This window comes from Antechinus flavipes, chromosome 2 (assembly GCF_016432865.1).
Source record: "Antechinus flavipes isolate AdamAnt ecotype Samford, QLD, Australia chromosome 2, AdamAnt_v2, whole genome shotgun sequence".
Classification (NCBI taxonomy): Eukaryota; Metazoa; Chordata; class Mammalia; order Dasyuromorphia; family Dasyuridae; genus Antechinus; species Antechinus flavipes.
This window is the reverse complement of record NC_067399.1, coordinates 233,134,063-233,150,760: the sequence shown is the minus strand read 5'-3', so window position 1 is coordinate 233,150,760 and position 16,698 is coordinate 233,134,063. Positions and strand designations below refer to the sequence as shown.

Here is a 16,698-nt window from a genome sequence, read left to right as displayed (position 1 = left end):
GCAAAACAGACTTGCCATAGGCTTAGCTCTACTCAGACAAAACCCTGAACACTGTATAAAATAAGTGCAATGCATATTTGTTTATCAAATAAATGAAAATGCCATTCAATATCAAGATAGAATGTTAAAGACCTTAAAAAAAAACCAGAATGCTGATTATCTACTGGGAGCAGAAATTCACAACTCAGAAAAAACATCCAATATTCCTGTATTTGCTTCAGAAAAACAGCTGCTTTAAAAAAAAAAAAAAAGTTTGCCTCTGCTCTACTTAGTGTAATTAATCTTTCAAGGCTGCTAGCAGCAGCCAGGTCCTAGCTCAGCTCTCACCTTCAGTTTTACTTGACTACAGTTATCTCTACCTTCTCCAAACTGTCACAACTCATTGTGTTTCCTGTTCAATTCTGCCAGTTCTTTGAGGGAAAGGACCATCTCCGAATTTTAAAAATATATTGTACAGAATGCTGGCACACAGTGGGTACTCAGAACAATCCTTACTAAAGAAATGAATGAATACAGGATGAAAGGCAAAGGGAGAACTAGGCCAGCCAACAGTGGCTTAATTTGGCACTTAGTGAGCACACTGAAGTATAGAATTTCTCCTGCAGATTCAATGGAGCTTAGCTCCAATCTCACAAGGCACTGAAAGAAACTTGTTTACGTAATAGGATATTACCAGACTTGCCATCTCTGAATTTGGTAGCAACTTTCCCCACTATTTCAGAAAACCTTCACAGATTTTAGAATCTAAGACCCACTTATTTCAATGCAATAGAAATACAATATATTTCCTTCTCTATAAAATGAGGGGATTAATTAAATGATTCAAGTCCTTACAAGCTTTGTCATTCTGTGTTTTCACCCCTTTTGGCTCTATGGCTCCTCTGGATGAGAAGTCAGGAGTACTGATACTAATCATCAGGGTTAGGGCATTATGATTTTACCAAAGACCAAGTCTCATGCTCAAGTTTGACTGAATTGCACTTTAAGCTTTTCAAAATTTGAACTCAACAGAATCTTAGAGCTGAAGGAGCCCTTGACATATAGACTATAAGACCTAGAGGAACATTAGGGATAGTCTAATACAATTTCTTCATTTCATGGATCAGGAATCTGAGATGCAGAAAAGTTCCATGAATTGTTTTAGGCAGAGGTGTCAGACACATGGTGGGAGGCAACACTCCCAGTGGGACTGAATTAGATTAAAATATAATTGGGAAATATTTATTAAAATATTTAAGCAAAATAGAATAGGCTAATATGTGTTCTTCTAGGTCAATATGTGGCCCACAGGGATTCTTATGTAAAGTTTATTCCCCTGGTTCTATTTGAATTGGACAATACTAATCTAAGATTGTGGTATGTGTTTAACATAACAGTTTGACTAATTGAGATTAGAAATCAAATTAGAAGAAAAAAAGAAACTGGGGTTAGTTTCTGGTATGCCTATCTAGAAACCACTGTTGCTTCTTTTCTGAAAGCTAGTGCTCACTACGAAAGTATTTTGTGATTTATAGCATTCTGAAGGAAATATAGGTAGAACAGACAAGACTTGGCAACTATGGTTGGATGTGGGAAAGGCAAAAGAATCAGAATGAACTCATAGAGTTTTGGAGCTAGCGATGATATCAGTCCAATTTTTTCATTTTACTAGATGGAGAAACTGATGCCCAGAAAGGTGAAAAGACTTGCCACAAAGGTCACAGCCCTAGTAAGCAGAGGCAAGACTAGATACCAGAACTCCAAATTACAGTACAATGCTCCTTCAATTACATTCTGCTGCCTCTCATTGCTAGCAAACTAACAACCAATATGGTAAACATATTTTTCACCATTATCTATGATTCTCACTCACTGTGTTTGTTTCACTTAGGGGAGAGAAATAACAGTTAAAACAGTTTCTAATTTGCTTGCTCATAATTAATGTAACTCAAGTTTTTGAATAAGTTACAAGGAATTTTTTTGTGACTATGTCCATGAATCTTAGGCAGCTTATGATGTTTTATTCCACCAAGCTTTGGGGCAGGATCAAGAAGCTATTGGTTTTCTTTTTTTTTTTTTTCCAGAAAGGTTGTTCAACATATTTGTTCCACTGCCTTTACAACCCAAGACGAAGTTTTTTTCTATTCACAAATTGAATTTTTTTTTAAGTTCAACCCCATTATCCCCTGTCCCTTCCAAATGAAATGCTTAAATTCTGCCACTAATTAACTCTATTGTCGTTGTTCAGTAGTTCTTCGTGACTCACTTTGGAGTTTTCTTGAAAAAGATACTGAAGTAGTTTGTTTTTTCCTTCTCCAGCTTATTGCACAGATGAAGAAATGGAGGGAAACAGGATTAAATGATTTGCCCAGGATCACACAATTGGTGAATGTCTAAAACCAGATTTGAACTCAGCAAGATGAATCCAGGAAGACTCTAGGCCCACAGATTTTTCTACCATGGCACTTCCCTTCCCTTCAATCAACTCAATAATGTTCTATAAGGCACCTTCCTTCTCTAGGTTTTAATTGCTCTTTTTATAAAATGAAGGGGTTTGACTACATGAGGAGTTTTTCACTTTGTTTTTGTCATGGAACTTTTTGCCAGTTTAGCAAAGCCTATAGGTTCCTACTCTGAGTATTTTTAAATGCATAAAGTAATATCTATACATATAGTATTAAAAGAAAACCAATTTTACTGAATTACAGTCACCTTGGGCCAAGAACTCCTGGATTGGATGATTCCTAAGATTTTTTTCTACCTCTCATATATGAGTTCTGAAGGAATTTATCCACTTTAACATTTTATGTTCTATGGTCCATTTCAGACATTCTCTGATGATTCTTTTTTCCAACTTTTAAAAATAATCATGATTTTAAAAATAAATATTAGTATAGCAGGAAATAGTTCTCTTTTTTAAGATGAAACATGTGCCCATTCTTCTAAACATACTTCCACATTTATCATGCTACACAAGAAAAAGCAGATCAAAAAAGGAAAAAAAGATGAAATAAAAACAAACAAACAAACAACACAAAAAGGTGAAAATATTATGTTGTGATCCATATTCAGTTTCCATAGTCCTCTCTCTGGATGCAGACAGCTCTCTCCATCACAAGTTTGACACCTTTTTTACTTTTTTAACAGTCTCAATGACTTTGCTGAAGCCTTAATATATTAAATATATATTTCTAATAACTTAAGTTGACCACAAATGTGAATTTTAAAATGCTAGTCTTCCAGCCAACCTTGTTTTGTGGCATTCACATCCTATAAGCTGTAATCAAGCATAGTTAGCCACAGTGAGATAAGTGGGCTTTCACAACACCTCTACCAAATAGTTCTTACAAGGGGTTAAACCAGTGGTTAAACATAATAGCTTAATGCCTCTCGCTAACTTCTCTTCTAGCAGGAAGGCTGACAGATCCCAAACAGAGCAAACAATAGCTGGAATTGTACTAGCAAGAACTAGTTCCTCTGCATCATTTGCCAATAATTTTTTAAACAGATTTAACATTCCTGTGCTTCCTTGACTCAAGTTGATCTAGAAAACAAGAGGCAGACAAGCTTTTGTCCTGGGATGAAAAACTATAAGCAACAGAACTACTTGGATGAATAAACTAGGAGAGAACTGAGTGTACAGAATCAGTCTGTGATCTTGAGAATATGTACATTTGACTCTGGATATCATACTTAATGCTTAATTGCCATCTGTGGGCTAACAGTCACAAACTGCTACATGGTTTTGCCATTTAATATTCTGAATTATTTCTACCCAGAAGAAGAAATTTTTAAAAGGAGATTTGACCCCATTATTTAAATCTCTGGTGACTTTCAGAGGGTTCATCCTGACTTATGATCAGTGGATTGAGAGGGGAAACAGAAGTTGTCAGGCAGGCTGTGATTTGGAAAGGAAGTATTTTGGATGAGATCAGATTTTGGGACTGACCCACAACTCTGACACCCTCATTTGGGCCCATTAGTGACTGTTGGCATGAACAAACCACAAAGAGACCAGAGGCCTACCTCCTATGTCATGAGGAGACACGGTACCAATGTCAGAAAGATTAGGCGTCAGTCTATCAGAGGAATGGCTGTTTACAGTCAGACTGGGTGAGATCACCAGATCTAGCATTTCCTTGTACCTGAAGGAAAACAAAGGAAAAATGTAATTTAATTCATTAATTATGCATGCTTTACTAATGATTCCCATTTTTTCCCTAAGTGTATAAATATTAAAACTGATTACCTAAACCCTAGCTTCATATAAATTCTACATAATAAAAAATTCACTAAAGTTTTCATCAAAGGGAAATGATGAATTAAAATGAAGTGCTTGGGCCCCTTGAGAGTACACCCATTTGATTAAAGTTTTCCCCCCTCGTACTGTATTTTGCCACTAGAAAATTTACATTTCTGAGTCTTTTTAATGTATCTGGAACAAGAAGTAGGCAACACTTGAAACCAACACTTACTAAGAGAAGGAGGCAGATTGAGAGAGAGCAATCCCAATCAGAACCTAGAAGGGTCCAGTATTTAGATAGAACACTGGGGTAATTTCAATGCCAGGGGTGAAAAAACACAGGCTGCTATAATATGAAAAGTCACAAAAGAGGCTGACTTCCATAAGCTTTAGTAAGGTGACAAGATACAGTGGAAATACTGCTAGATTTAGGTGAGATGCCATTCATCCAACTCCAGGACTAGTATGAACCTTTCCTATCCACCCTCCTATTTGTCTGACCATTCATCATCCATGTAGTATCCCCCAGAATTTTTTTTAGGTTCTCTTCTATTATTTCTTTAGATATCTCATCAACTCTATAGAATTCAATGATCAATATGCAGGTATCTCCTAAATATACATAGCCAGCCCTGATCTCTCTCCTGAAACTCTAGTCTTACTACCTGCTGGGCATCTTTAGCTATCTGGTCCATGGAGAAAAAAGGAATAAGCAATTATTAAGCATGTACTATTTAGCAGACACTGTACTAGGCATTTATAAACACTCTCATTTGATCCTCTTAACAACACTGAGAGGTAGGTGTTGTTATTATTCCCAGTTTACAGATGAGGAAACTTGAGTTGAAGAGATCATAAGATATGTGTGTGTGAGCACACACACACACACACACACACACACACACACAGTCCCACAGGTGGTAAATGTTTGCAGTTAGATTAGAATTCAGGTTTTCCTGAATTGTTATGGACAATTCAAACTCAGTATTTCTAAAACAGAACTCATTATTTTTGTCTTAAAACCTGTTCTGCTTCCAAACTTCCTTATTTCTTTTGAGGGAATCTTAAGGTTTCAAACTCAATGTCATCTTTGTCTCTTTCTCCTTTCTCTCCTAAAATCCAATAAGTGGACTCGTCTAATTGATTCTTGTTGATTCCAGCTCTTCAACATCACTGGTATTCTTTAAATCTGCCTTGAAATTTACTCCCTGTGTGACCCTATGCCACTTAATCTTTCAGTTTTTTCACATATAAAATTAAGGAATTGGATGTGATGACTTCTATGATCTCTAAAATCCCTTTCATTTCTAAATCTATGTTGGCTTCTCAAGACTGCCCAGACAACAACCTTCCTCTAGTTCTTTGCTCTCTCTCCTCCATTATTGTAACAGTCTCATAATTGGTCTGCCTGTATCCTCTTTACTATTTATCCTCTATCCATCCTGCCAAATTGATTCTCTTAAAGTACAGGTTTGACCACATCACTCTTCTGCTTAAGAAACCCAGGGGTTCCTCATTAATTTTAGTTTAAAATACAAAGTCCTCTTTTTGTCATTAGAGCTCTTCACACTGGCTCCAATCCATCTTTCCAGGATGATTATATGTTATTCTCCCTTATATATTCTACAGTCCAGCCAAACTGGCCTGCTCACTGTTCCCAGTACACAACATTCTATCTCTTCTGGGCTTTGGTCCAGACTGTTTCCTGTGTCTAGGATGCTTTCTTTCCTCACCTCCATCTTGTGGAACCCTCTAGATGCCTTAAAAGGTTCAGCTCAAGTACCCCCCTCCCCCCAATAGGCCTTTTTGGATTTCTCCAGTTGTTAGTGGACATAGCCTTCTTGACAGTGTATTTGGAGGGTTATATATAGTCTATATTTATTTATCATTGAAAATACCATCCCTTCAAAGTAGAATGTGAGTTCTTTGAAGGAAAAATCTATCACTTTTGTGCCTGACACATAGTCGCACTTCATAAATACTCGTGGATTAAATGTTTGTTGCACAATGACTCACATTTCTATCTCACTTGAAAGTTTGCAAAGTACTCTATTTGGCAGAGAGTGGATAATTATCATTAGCATTTTACAGCTGAGGAAAATGAGGCACATAGACTTTAAATAATGTGCTAAGAGTCATACAATTAACAGTCATCAGAGTTGGAAGTAGACATGGATGTTGTAATTCTTTTTTTTCAGTGTACCAATTGTGAATCTCAGTTATGTACTGGATAAGCCTTGGCAGTACAACTTAGAAGAAGTATTAAAAATCAAAACTATTAGATATTAGATAGATTAAACATAGAAAAATTGATTTGTGAGGTAGGATGGGAACTAAAGATCCAGAACCAAATGAACAAAGCAGTATAATATTTGCTGAATCCAAAGATCTTAATTGTGGGATATTTAACATTTGACAAAAAAAAAATACTGATTAAATTGGAAAGTGATCTCGCAGAAATCAGGAATAAAACAATATTTTATATATTATAACTCCAACTAGATATATAATCTAAGTATAAAAAGTTACATCAAAATACAAATTAGAAGATTAGGAAAGAAGATATCTTTTACTTCTATGTATAGGGTAAGAGTTCCTGGCCAAAAAAAAAGGGTAAAGATCAGAGGAGATAAAATGGATAGTTTTGATTTTAAAACACTCAAAGTTTTTTATACAAACAAAATCAATGTAATTAAATTTAGAAGACAACTTAATTAGGGAAAAATTAGTTCAGCAACTTTTTCTGAAAAAGGACTGATATCTAAAATATTAAGAGAACTAAGTCAAAATATATAGCAACAACAGTTTCCCCCTAATATATAGATAATCAAAACACAAGCCTTCAACAACAATCTGAAAAAAATGCTTCAAATTTCTAATCATGAGAGAAATAAAAATTAAACCTTTAAAGTTTTACCTTACATCCATCAGATTAGCAAAGATGACAGTTGTTAGAGGGGACCTGGGAGGACGGACATATTAAACATTCACATAACTGATGGAGTTATGAATTGATTCAATCATTCTGGAAAGCAATTTGGAACTAACCCCCAAAAGTTATCAAACTTTGCATAGCCTTTCTTTGAGTAATGATACTACTAGGCATTTACTCCAAGAGATAAAGAGATTAAAAACCTATTGGTCATATCCCAAAAATATTCATAGCAGTTCTTTCTGTTGTAGAAAAGAACTGGACTACTCACCAGTTGGGGAATAGTTGAACAAATTACGCTATATGAATGAAATAGATTATTGTATCTTAAGAAATAATAAAAAAGAAATTTCCAAGAAACTTCAGAGAACTTTTATTATGTGGAGTGAAGTGATCAAACCAGGAGAATCTATACAATTTGCAACACTGTTACTAAAAATCAATTTTGAAAGACTTAAAAACTCTTCAATGTAATAAATAACTCTGACTCCAAAGGATCAATAATTAATTTCCTACCTCTTTATATAAAAATGATCAAAGTAAAAATGAGATCTACATTTTTAGATATAATCAACATGTGGGTTTATGTTGCTTAACTATATCAAGTTGTTATAAAGGAGAATTTTTTTTTTTTTTGGTTGAGGGTGATGGTGACAAGGGTGATAGGGATTTTCCTATCTTTTCCCAAAAGAAATCAATATATTTTTTGTTTTATTATATTTTTTCAATGAACAGAAATTTATTTTTCTTTTTCCCACTCTTTCCCTTACTGGGGTGGGGGGAGGGGAGGGAAGAAAATGTAATTGGTTTTCTTTGTAATCCAATATATTTTAAGCATTAAAAAAGAAACTAGGAACAAACACATAAGGCTGAGAAGGGATCCATAGTATTCATTGGAGGCCAAAAGGATTCATGATACAAAAAACATTTAAGAACACTTGGTCTAGAGTTTTCTTTTTTCTGCTCTGTCAGAATTTTTATATCAAGCTAATTTTTGTATCATAGAAACAATTTGATAAGCTCCTTTTCATTATTTTTGTAAATAGTTTATAAAATATTTGATGGAATTCACTTGTAAATCCTTCTGCCCTTTGTTTTTTTAATCCCTTTCATTCAATTTATGACTTGCTCAGTTTCTTTTTCTGAGATTCTGTTATTTACATACTATTTCATTTAATATTCATTCATTTCATTCTTTGTTAGTTTTGCTAACATAAAATGAGCAAAATAATTTCTAATAATTTCCTTTTTGTCTTCATTACTGAAAGTTATTTTTTCATTTTTATATTGGTAATTTGGTTTTCTTTTTTCTAAAAAGAAATCCAAAAACCCAGATTAGCAAACAACTCATTATTTTATCAGTTTTTTAAAAATTATTTCTCTTTTTAAAAAAAATTTATTATCCGCTTTGATTTTTCAGGATTTTTTGTGATTAACTAATTTTCTTGATTTGCTCTTTTTCTATTTTGTTTCTAATTCATTATTTATCTTTACTTTTGTTGCTAAAAATATTTGTGGATATAAATACTCCCCAAGAACTGTATTTGCTATGACCCCAAGTTTTTGTATTATTATTTTATCTTTGATGAAATCATCTACTGTTTCTATGATTTATTATTTGGCCTATCAATTCTTTAGGACTAAATTGTTGAGTTTACATTTAAGTAAGAATCATTTCTTCAAAGGTCCTTAATTGATTATATTTTATTGTTTTATGGTCAGTAAAGGATATGTTAAATATTTCTGCTTTTTTGTATTTTTAAATGAAGCTATCTACACTAGTGGATAGTGTAGCTAAGACAGAGATATATTCCTATGAATTACTATTTAGTAATCACCATATTTACCATATTAACTTTTGAAGTTCTGTTCAAAGCCTTCATTTTTTTTCTTATCTTTTTGTTAGATTAGTCTGGGCATGAGAGGAATATAAGAAGATCCCCAACTATTATAGTTTTGCTGTATATTTCTATTATAATTTGATTAACTAGTCCTTTAAGTAAATACTTATTGACTTCTTTTAAGGACTTAGATGTTATGTCAATCAGTGTATATGTAAACATTGCTATTATTTCACTGTCTATGGTATCTTTAAGCATAATAGTTTCCCTCTTTATCTCTTTTATACAAGTGTATTTTCATTATTGTCTTTTAAGAAATCATAGTTATTACCACTGTTGTTTTTTTTTTTTTTTTTTTTGTCCACAGGAAGAATAATAAATTCTTCTCTAGCCTCTTATTTTAACTCTATTCAAATCTTTGTTTCAAGTTTCTTATAAACAACATATTATTGGATTCCACTTTGTAAATCATCAGCTATCCTTTTTCCATTAAATGCTTAAGTTCATTTTATTCAGGCTACAGTTAAATGCTTTTTAATGATGTATTTCTCTCCATTCTAGCCTATTATATTTTTTCTACTCTTTATTCCCCACCCCTCTCTTATGGGGATGAAAGTAAGTTTAAGAGAAGAAACATGTTCATTGCTAATGATCTATAATCAAAGCAATCTGCTTCAACTCCACAATCTCCTTTCTCTTCCCTTTGCTTAGACACAGATCTCTGCTTCTTACAGTTTCTTTCTTTCCTTTTAATTCCTTCTTTGTAATCCATGTTGAAGTTTGTTTTGCTTCTCTCCTTGATTCTAGCTTCCCACTTAAACTTCTTTCTCCCCCTTTTCAATCCTTGCTGTTTCCCTTTGAGTTTAAAGTACTGTTATACCAAACTGCCTATGTGCATTCAGTTCAGCTAAAAGTGAACCCCTTCTTAGTATTGCTTCTTTATGTCTGTATACCCTAATTATGGACATAGTTGGCTCCCTTCCTTCTTCCTGATTTCTTTCCTTATGTGTTCCTTTTCACCTTTCTTTTCTCTTTGTTCTTAAGATTATCAAAACAAAACAAAGTCCCTTTGTTTGTTTTATTTAACTCCCTCTTTGACCCTTGAAGATATTAGAATTTTGAAGGAACTCTGCTTATTCTCTCCTATTAGAAAGTACTTCACCACTGTTTAGCTCCTTTCAATTGTTTGATTATATTCACCTTAAGTTTCTCTTGATGCCAATGTTTATAATTCAAAGTTTTACTGAGCTCTAGTATTTTCTTGAGGGCTACTTGTATGTTTTTTATTTTATTAAAGACCCATTTTACCCCTTGCAGAATTATACTCGGTTTTGGAGGGTAAATTATTTCTGGTTGAAAACTTTTGTTTGCTTTTTCAAATATACATTCCAAGATTTTCTCTTTATAATTAGTTGCTGCCAAATCTTGAGTGATTCTGACTAGTTCCTTTCTTTGAACTCTTTTCTGATGGCTTAAAATGTCTTTTCTTTAGCTGGAAACTCTGAATTTTAATTACATTTTATTTTTTCTTTAATTTTTATTCTAGTATTTTTTTTCTCATGGAGTAACTGAGTTTAATTTTCATAAAATTTATTATTTGGGTAAGACTTTCTACCTTTAGTCCTTCCATTTTTTTGAAGCCCTTATTTCACTGCTTATTTCTTGTTTCATTTCTTTTAGGTGTTCTTATATTATTTGTGGCTAAGCCATTTCCTACCTGGTCTTTGTCACTGGAGTGATCAGACCCTGTTTCTCTTTGACCTTGATATTCTAGACTACTGCCCCATTGGTTTCTACCAGTCTTAATGTGTCTTCAGTCAAGAGTCATTGTCCCTGTCCACAGTTCTGCTACTGACTTCTATCCACTCTCCACCCCCACCCTCTAGTCAAAGCACTTCTCTGAACTTCCATTCAAAGGTCCTACACAATAAAGGAGGTGCTGTTGCTGGCCCTTTCATCTATCTGAGTTTATATTATTTTTCCTAAGAGGATTCAATGAAGGAATTTACTGATATTTTTCTCTGGATTTTTTGACCATTATTTAATTTTGTGCTTCTTTGTTATTGATGGAGTATATGTAATAATCAAACTGTCTACTCATGAGATACATGCTGTGTATCTCAGTAGGAGAGTACCCTCCTTACAGGGCCTCTTTCACGTTTGTCTTTGTATCTGTAGTACCTTATACATGGTTGGCACTAAATAAATATTTCCTGAGTTTTTATGTCAAATCCAGTACTTTTTCTAACACATCATGACCATGTTGCCTTTCTCATAACATGTTGTCCTATAATTGAAGAAAGCAAATGAAATACATGAAAATCAAAAGCTCTTACAGAAATTCCAATGCATCATTTACTCTGTGGCCATGCTTATGTTAACAAAAACACTACAGCTCATTTTTAAATTAAAAAAAAGTCCTGACAGGACTGACTGTGTTTCCCTGCTCTACAACCTAATAACTAGTATATAGACAGAATAACCACATTTGTTTTGTCACAAGAACTGGGTAAAAAACAGCATCAGAGCAGATTCATCACCACTGTTGAAAAAAAAAAAAAGGCCCAAAGAACATACCTTATAAAATGTATATTAGTAGGCTCATTTTCTTATAGAGATGCCATCTGGTATAGTTTTTTTTTTTAAAGCAGTGAATCAATAATTAGAGATTCTAATCCTAGCCATTACCAACTAATTGTGTAGCCTTGAATAGAGGCAGACTGAGAAACTGTTTGGGGTTATTTGTATGTATTATAGACAGGGATAGTACAGTGGAAGGTACATGGATTTGGAATTTCTAACCTTAAGTCAGAGTAAGGTCTCTGGCTTTAAGAAGTAGAAATTATAGACTGAAAATTTAATTAGCCCTAAGATCACTAGTTGGCTGTGGGTACTCTATATTCCAAAGAGCTTGATACCTGGGACAAGGAATTATTTTTGCAGAGGAAAACCCAATTTTAAATAAGGATTAGAGACACAGGCAGATTCTTTCTATTCTCCCCCCTCCATCTCCACTCCTTTAATGGAGAAAAATCACTGAGCGTTCATCCTGCCTAAAGAATGAGAAGATCCATCATATTCATTCCTACTGGATATGAGGTTTCTACCTCTTTCTAAAAGTAGCTGTAGCCAAAAAACTTCAGGACTTTGTTTTAAAAATCATGTCAGAAGTCATCAGTGAAGAAGAGAAAACATTTCAGTTAAGTATTGACAAGAGAGAAGTTCTTTCTTGTTTTTATTTATTTTGTTAAATATTTCCTAAGTACATATTAATCTGGTTCAGTGGCTAGCACTCATAGCCATGGAACCTGTGGCCAAGTGTTTTTGACATTTCTGTCCTAAAAGACTTTTGCACCTCAGAGTATGGCTCTTTTCTGTAGAAAGTAAAGCAGCACACAGCTAAGACTCTGGGAACTAACAGATTCTTCTTGTAGACAAATGGCAGCTAAGGGTTTTCCCCTAATCTGACAAGCAGGTTGTAAATAGAAAGAGCTGCCTCTTTCACTGAGGCTCTGAAGATTAAGCCTTTGGGCTCTAAGCTCAAAGGAGATGATCAAAATTACACTTGCTCTTATGAGGGAAGGGGCTGCACTTAAGTTGAAGATTCTAACTATAACTAAAATTGGGGGCAGAAAAACGTCCCACCCAAGACCCCGGGTATCAGAGACATGATCTGGCCCCTCCACAGAATCTTTTTAAATGAGTTTGCGATTCTCATTGACGTTGTATGTATGTGTATTTATGGGAGAGTGTCTCTAGTTTATTGGAGATAAATGTTTTATTGTTACTTTTCCTACTTTGTCATTTCACTGAAGGCCTTTGTTTTAAATTAATTGTATTCTCTAGCTAATTAGTAAAAATAAACAGGCTAGAAGAGGTTTCTGAGCAGTGGATTTTTTTTGGGCGGGGGAATCGAAATGCACACCTCTTGAACGTGGGATACATTTTCACAGGGGAAGGGGAAGACATGTAAGAAGGGGCTGTTCCATATGCCAGACTACTTCATCTCTCTGGGTCTCACTACTCTCATATGTAAAATGAGAGGCTTGAACTACAGGATCTCCGAGGCCTCTTCCAGCTCTTAACATTCTGTGATACTTACATATATAAGAATCAATTTTATTATAAGCAGACAGAGTGATTTGTAATGGGTATCACCAGGAAGCCTTTGTTTCCTGTTGTGGCTTAAGGTGGAAAGCCAGGAACTCTTAAAAGTTTTGGGGAAGTTTTTCCTCTCTCTGCTGTAATCATCTGTAGAAGTAGGATTTGTTTTTTCCAAAAGGAGCAGGAGAAAGAAAACCTTTGAATCTGAAAGAAGTCTGAAAACATGGAAGTCCATTTTGAGCTGCCACTAGTGAAGAGGGAATATTTGAATTTCTTAAATGGCAGAGGGCAAGTTCTGAGTGCCTAACAATCTGTTCTGCATCATCACATAGACCCACAGACCTAGTGCTGTTTTTGGGCTAGGGTGCAACAGAAGCTGAGAAGAAAGAGTGAATTCAAAGGTCCCTTCACTCATTTTCTCTAAGCAGGCCCACCAAGCAGCTTGCACTGTGTATCAGGCTTGTCATCACCCCCATCCCCAGGGGCTATAGCATTAAGAGGACAGCCTCACTCTGGGACTGGAAAGCAGTGTTCCGGAGAAGCAGTAGGGAAGGGGACCAGGGGATGACAGCTGGGGGGAGGGGGAGGGGAAGAGGGAAGGGAGGATACAGTTGGGATACTTCAAAGGCTTCCACTGATGTGAATGGATCAAAAGCATATGGAGAGTGCAAGCTAGAGTCTGGGCAGCTTTCCTTTCTATTTACTTCTGAACACATTGTTCAGCTAACTCAGCTGTGGACAGCTCAGTGCTCAGAGATAAGCATAGGCCCATTCAGTAGTATAAAGGTAGCAGATGGCCTGTCAGTGACTGTAGATTAATAGGACTTTAGATGGAACACACTCAGATCACCCTCCAAAGTGGCATGAAATTCAAACCTGCTGGTTTTATATGGAAAGCAGAAATCTGGAGAGGTGGCTGCAGTACATACCTTGAAATTTCAAGTCTCCTCCCTCTTACAAAATATCCACATATAATAATAAATTACTGGTGAAAAAGAGGAATGAAAGAATGAGGAAGACTTCCCCCTCTCCTTTTCCCCCTACTCCATGATAATAACCTTCTTCCTCACACCCCACACAAAACTTTGTTCTCTAACTTTCTGATGCCCTTAAGATGTAATGTATATTGTAATAATCTATATTGGCATGTGGTTCCCATTCCAGACAAAAGCCCCATGAGTACAAGGATTTGGTCTTGTGACTTTCTTAACACTAAGCATGTTATTCTGAATTCAGTAAAATGTTTGTTGACTGATAATTGAGGATGCTATCCTTTTTATAATGTAAGCCATCTCCAGATCACCAAACCAGGTCATATTTCCCATTCCAGTGTGATGTCCACTAAGGTCATTTTGATATCAATATATCCCTTACTCCTTTATTCCTTGCAAATACTACTTTATTCCTGGAAAATATTGTCAAATGACTCCACCCTATGGATGAAATCATCATCCCTGTGACACTTACTTCCCTGGTTACCATTGCTTTCCTCTATTAGAAGCTAAGCCTCAGTTGCTTCCCCTGCAAAACAGAATTAATACTTGTATTAACTACTTAAAATTATTATAAGAGTTAGATGAGTTAGGTAAGTTAACATGAGAAAATAGCCTTAAAATCTAGACTCAAAAGTCTTGTAAAAATGAATGATGAAAATTTTCTTGACATAACTGGGGGAAAAGTAAAGTACTATTAAAAATTAAGGAACATGAAACTCAAAAAAAAAAAAAAAAAGACAACTTTGAAGGAAGAGAATGTCTTATTTTTGCATTTGTATTTTCAATATTAGGCACCATACCTGGCATCTAGTGAGCATTTAAGAAATATTTACTTAGCAATTTTTTAAAAATAGAAAAAAAACTGGTTCTAAAATATATGCCCAGGGGGAGTTATCGATTTTGTTTGTTTGTTTTTTAATCAGTGAAGAAAGGATAATGGAAATAGCTGATAATAGCTAACATGAATAAAGCCCTTAGTATGTGCCAGACATTGTGCTAAGCAATTTACAATTACTCTATCACTTGATTTTTATAACAACCCATGAATGAAATGGGAATTGTTAGTATTCCCATTTTATAGATAAAGAAACTGAGGCAAACAGAGAGGTAATTTGCACAGGATCCTATAGACAATAGGTATTTGAGCCAGATTTAAACAACCTTCCTATTTCCTCTTAAGACTCTTTCAAAGCCCACTTCTTTGAGGATATTGTAAAACAGAATATAAAACCCATTATGCTATTGTTTGGAGGACCTGCTATGAAATGAAAGGAAAAAAAGGAGTATATAAAAAACAACAATCCAGGAAAGAGCCTGGGCATACATAGAACTTGTAAAGAACTTAGAGGTCACTGAGTCTAACCACCTCATTTAACATCTGCAGTTGAGAGAACGCCCAGGATCATAGAGCTAGTAATATCTGAGATGGCACTTAAGCCCAAGCCTTACGGAATCCCAAGTTTGTGGCTTCTATCCATTAAATCTTGTTGTTTATAGTTTTCCCTATTGAAGGCCCAAAACGAGAAAAGGAAAAAAAAATCAGTGAACTAAAAAAGTTTCTGAGAGTTCTCATAAAAAGAATATTGTGTTGGACCAGTGACAGTCTCAATCTTGGTGAAGTAATAGCTTTCCTTCCATCTGATTTGGAGACTTAAAAAAAAAACAGTTTTTTTTTACCAGTACTATATGTAAGGTAAATATTTATTTTAAAATTACAATGGATTAAACCTCATTTGTGAAATTTCAAGACATCTCTTGGGTTAACTGAAAATGTTCTTGGATATTTTTAAACCAGATTTAGGGATCAGTGCACTAGATATCTCATGCTGAAACTCAACAGATATGGAAAACTAAGTCATTTCCATTCTTTCTTTCATAGAGTCATGCTTTTAGAACAGAAAGGGACAAAATTATTCATTTCTTTCATTTCATAAATGAGGAAAGTGAAGCTTAGAGAAGTAAATAGAGGGCTATATTTGGCCATGGGAAATACAAATTTAAATACTGCTTGAGACATTTATTAGCTTAGTGAACTTCTGAGTACATTACTTTGTTTTTTTGCACCTCAGTTTTACTTTTCTATAAAATGGGGTTAATAATAGTATCTGTCTCGAGGGGTCAAAGTATGAAGCACAGATAATCTTCATAAAGCACTTCGCAAACCTTAAAATAGTATCTAAAGCTATCATTATCATCACAAGGTCACACAAAGAGAGTTGGAGTTTAAATTCAACCTTCAACAGACTCTATCCTTCTTTCCACTAATCATCAAAGGAAAAAGCCAAACACATGGAACTCATCAAGTAAAAATTAACTAGGTAAGTGACATATTTTTTCTTTTGAAAATATAAGGTGGGAAGGAGCTAATTAATCTCAGTCACTAAAGAAAAAAAATAGGGGGGGAGACTCCAACCTAAGGATTTGTAAAATCCCTAGCATCCCCCAAAATACCCAACCTGGTGCCCAAACTAAGGTCCATATACACTTGACTTGAATTGCAAAGAAAGGGAAAGAAAAAAGACCTGAATTTCCAAAAAGGCCCTCCTAACTTTCCCATGATGAAGAATGACTTATAGTCAGGAGAGCTGGGTTCAAGTTCCAACT

The 16,698-nt window shown here is 34.8% G+C and overlaps 1 protein-coding gene across 2 annotated transcripts in view; it reads right to left on the bottom strand.

Moving 5' to 3' along the window:
- EYA2 (EYA transcriptional coactivator and phosphatase 2) overlaps positions 1-16,698 on the bottom strand; it is a 228,772-nt gene that overhangs the window by 139,382 nt on the left and 72,692 nt on the right. For both annotated transcript variants that reach the window (XM_051976529.1, XM_051976530.1), the window contains exon 2: positions 4,006-4,124. In XM_051976529.1, coding sequence (XP_051832489.1) covers positions 4,006-4,114 — 109 coding nt within the window. In that variant the 5' untranslated portion in view covers positions 4,115-4,124. The remainder of the gene's footprint in view (positions 1-4,005; positions 4,125-16,698) is intronic.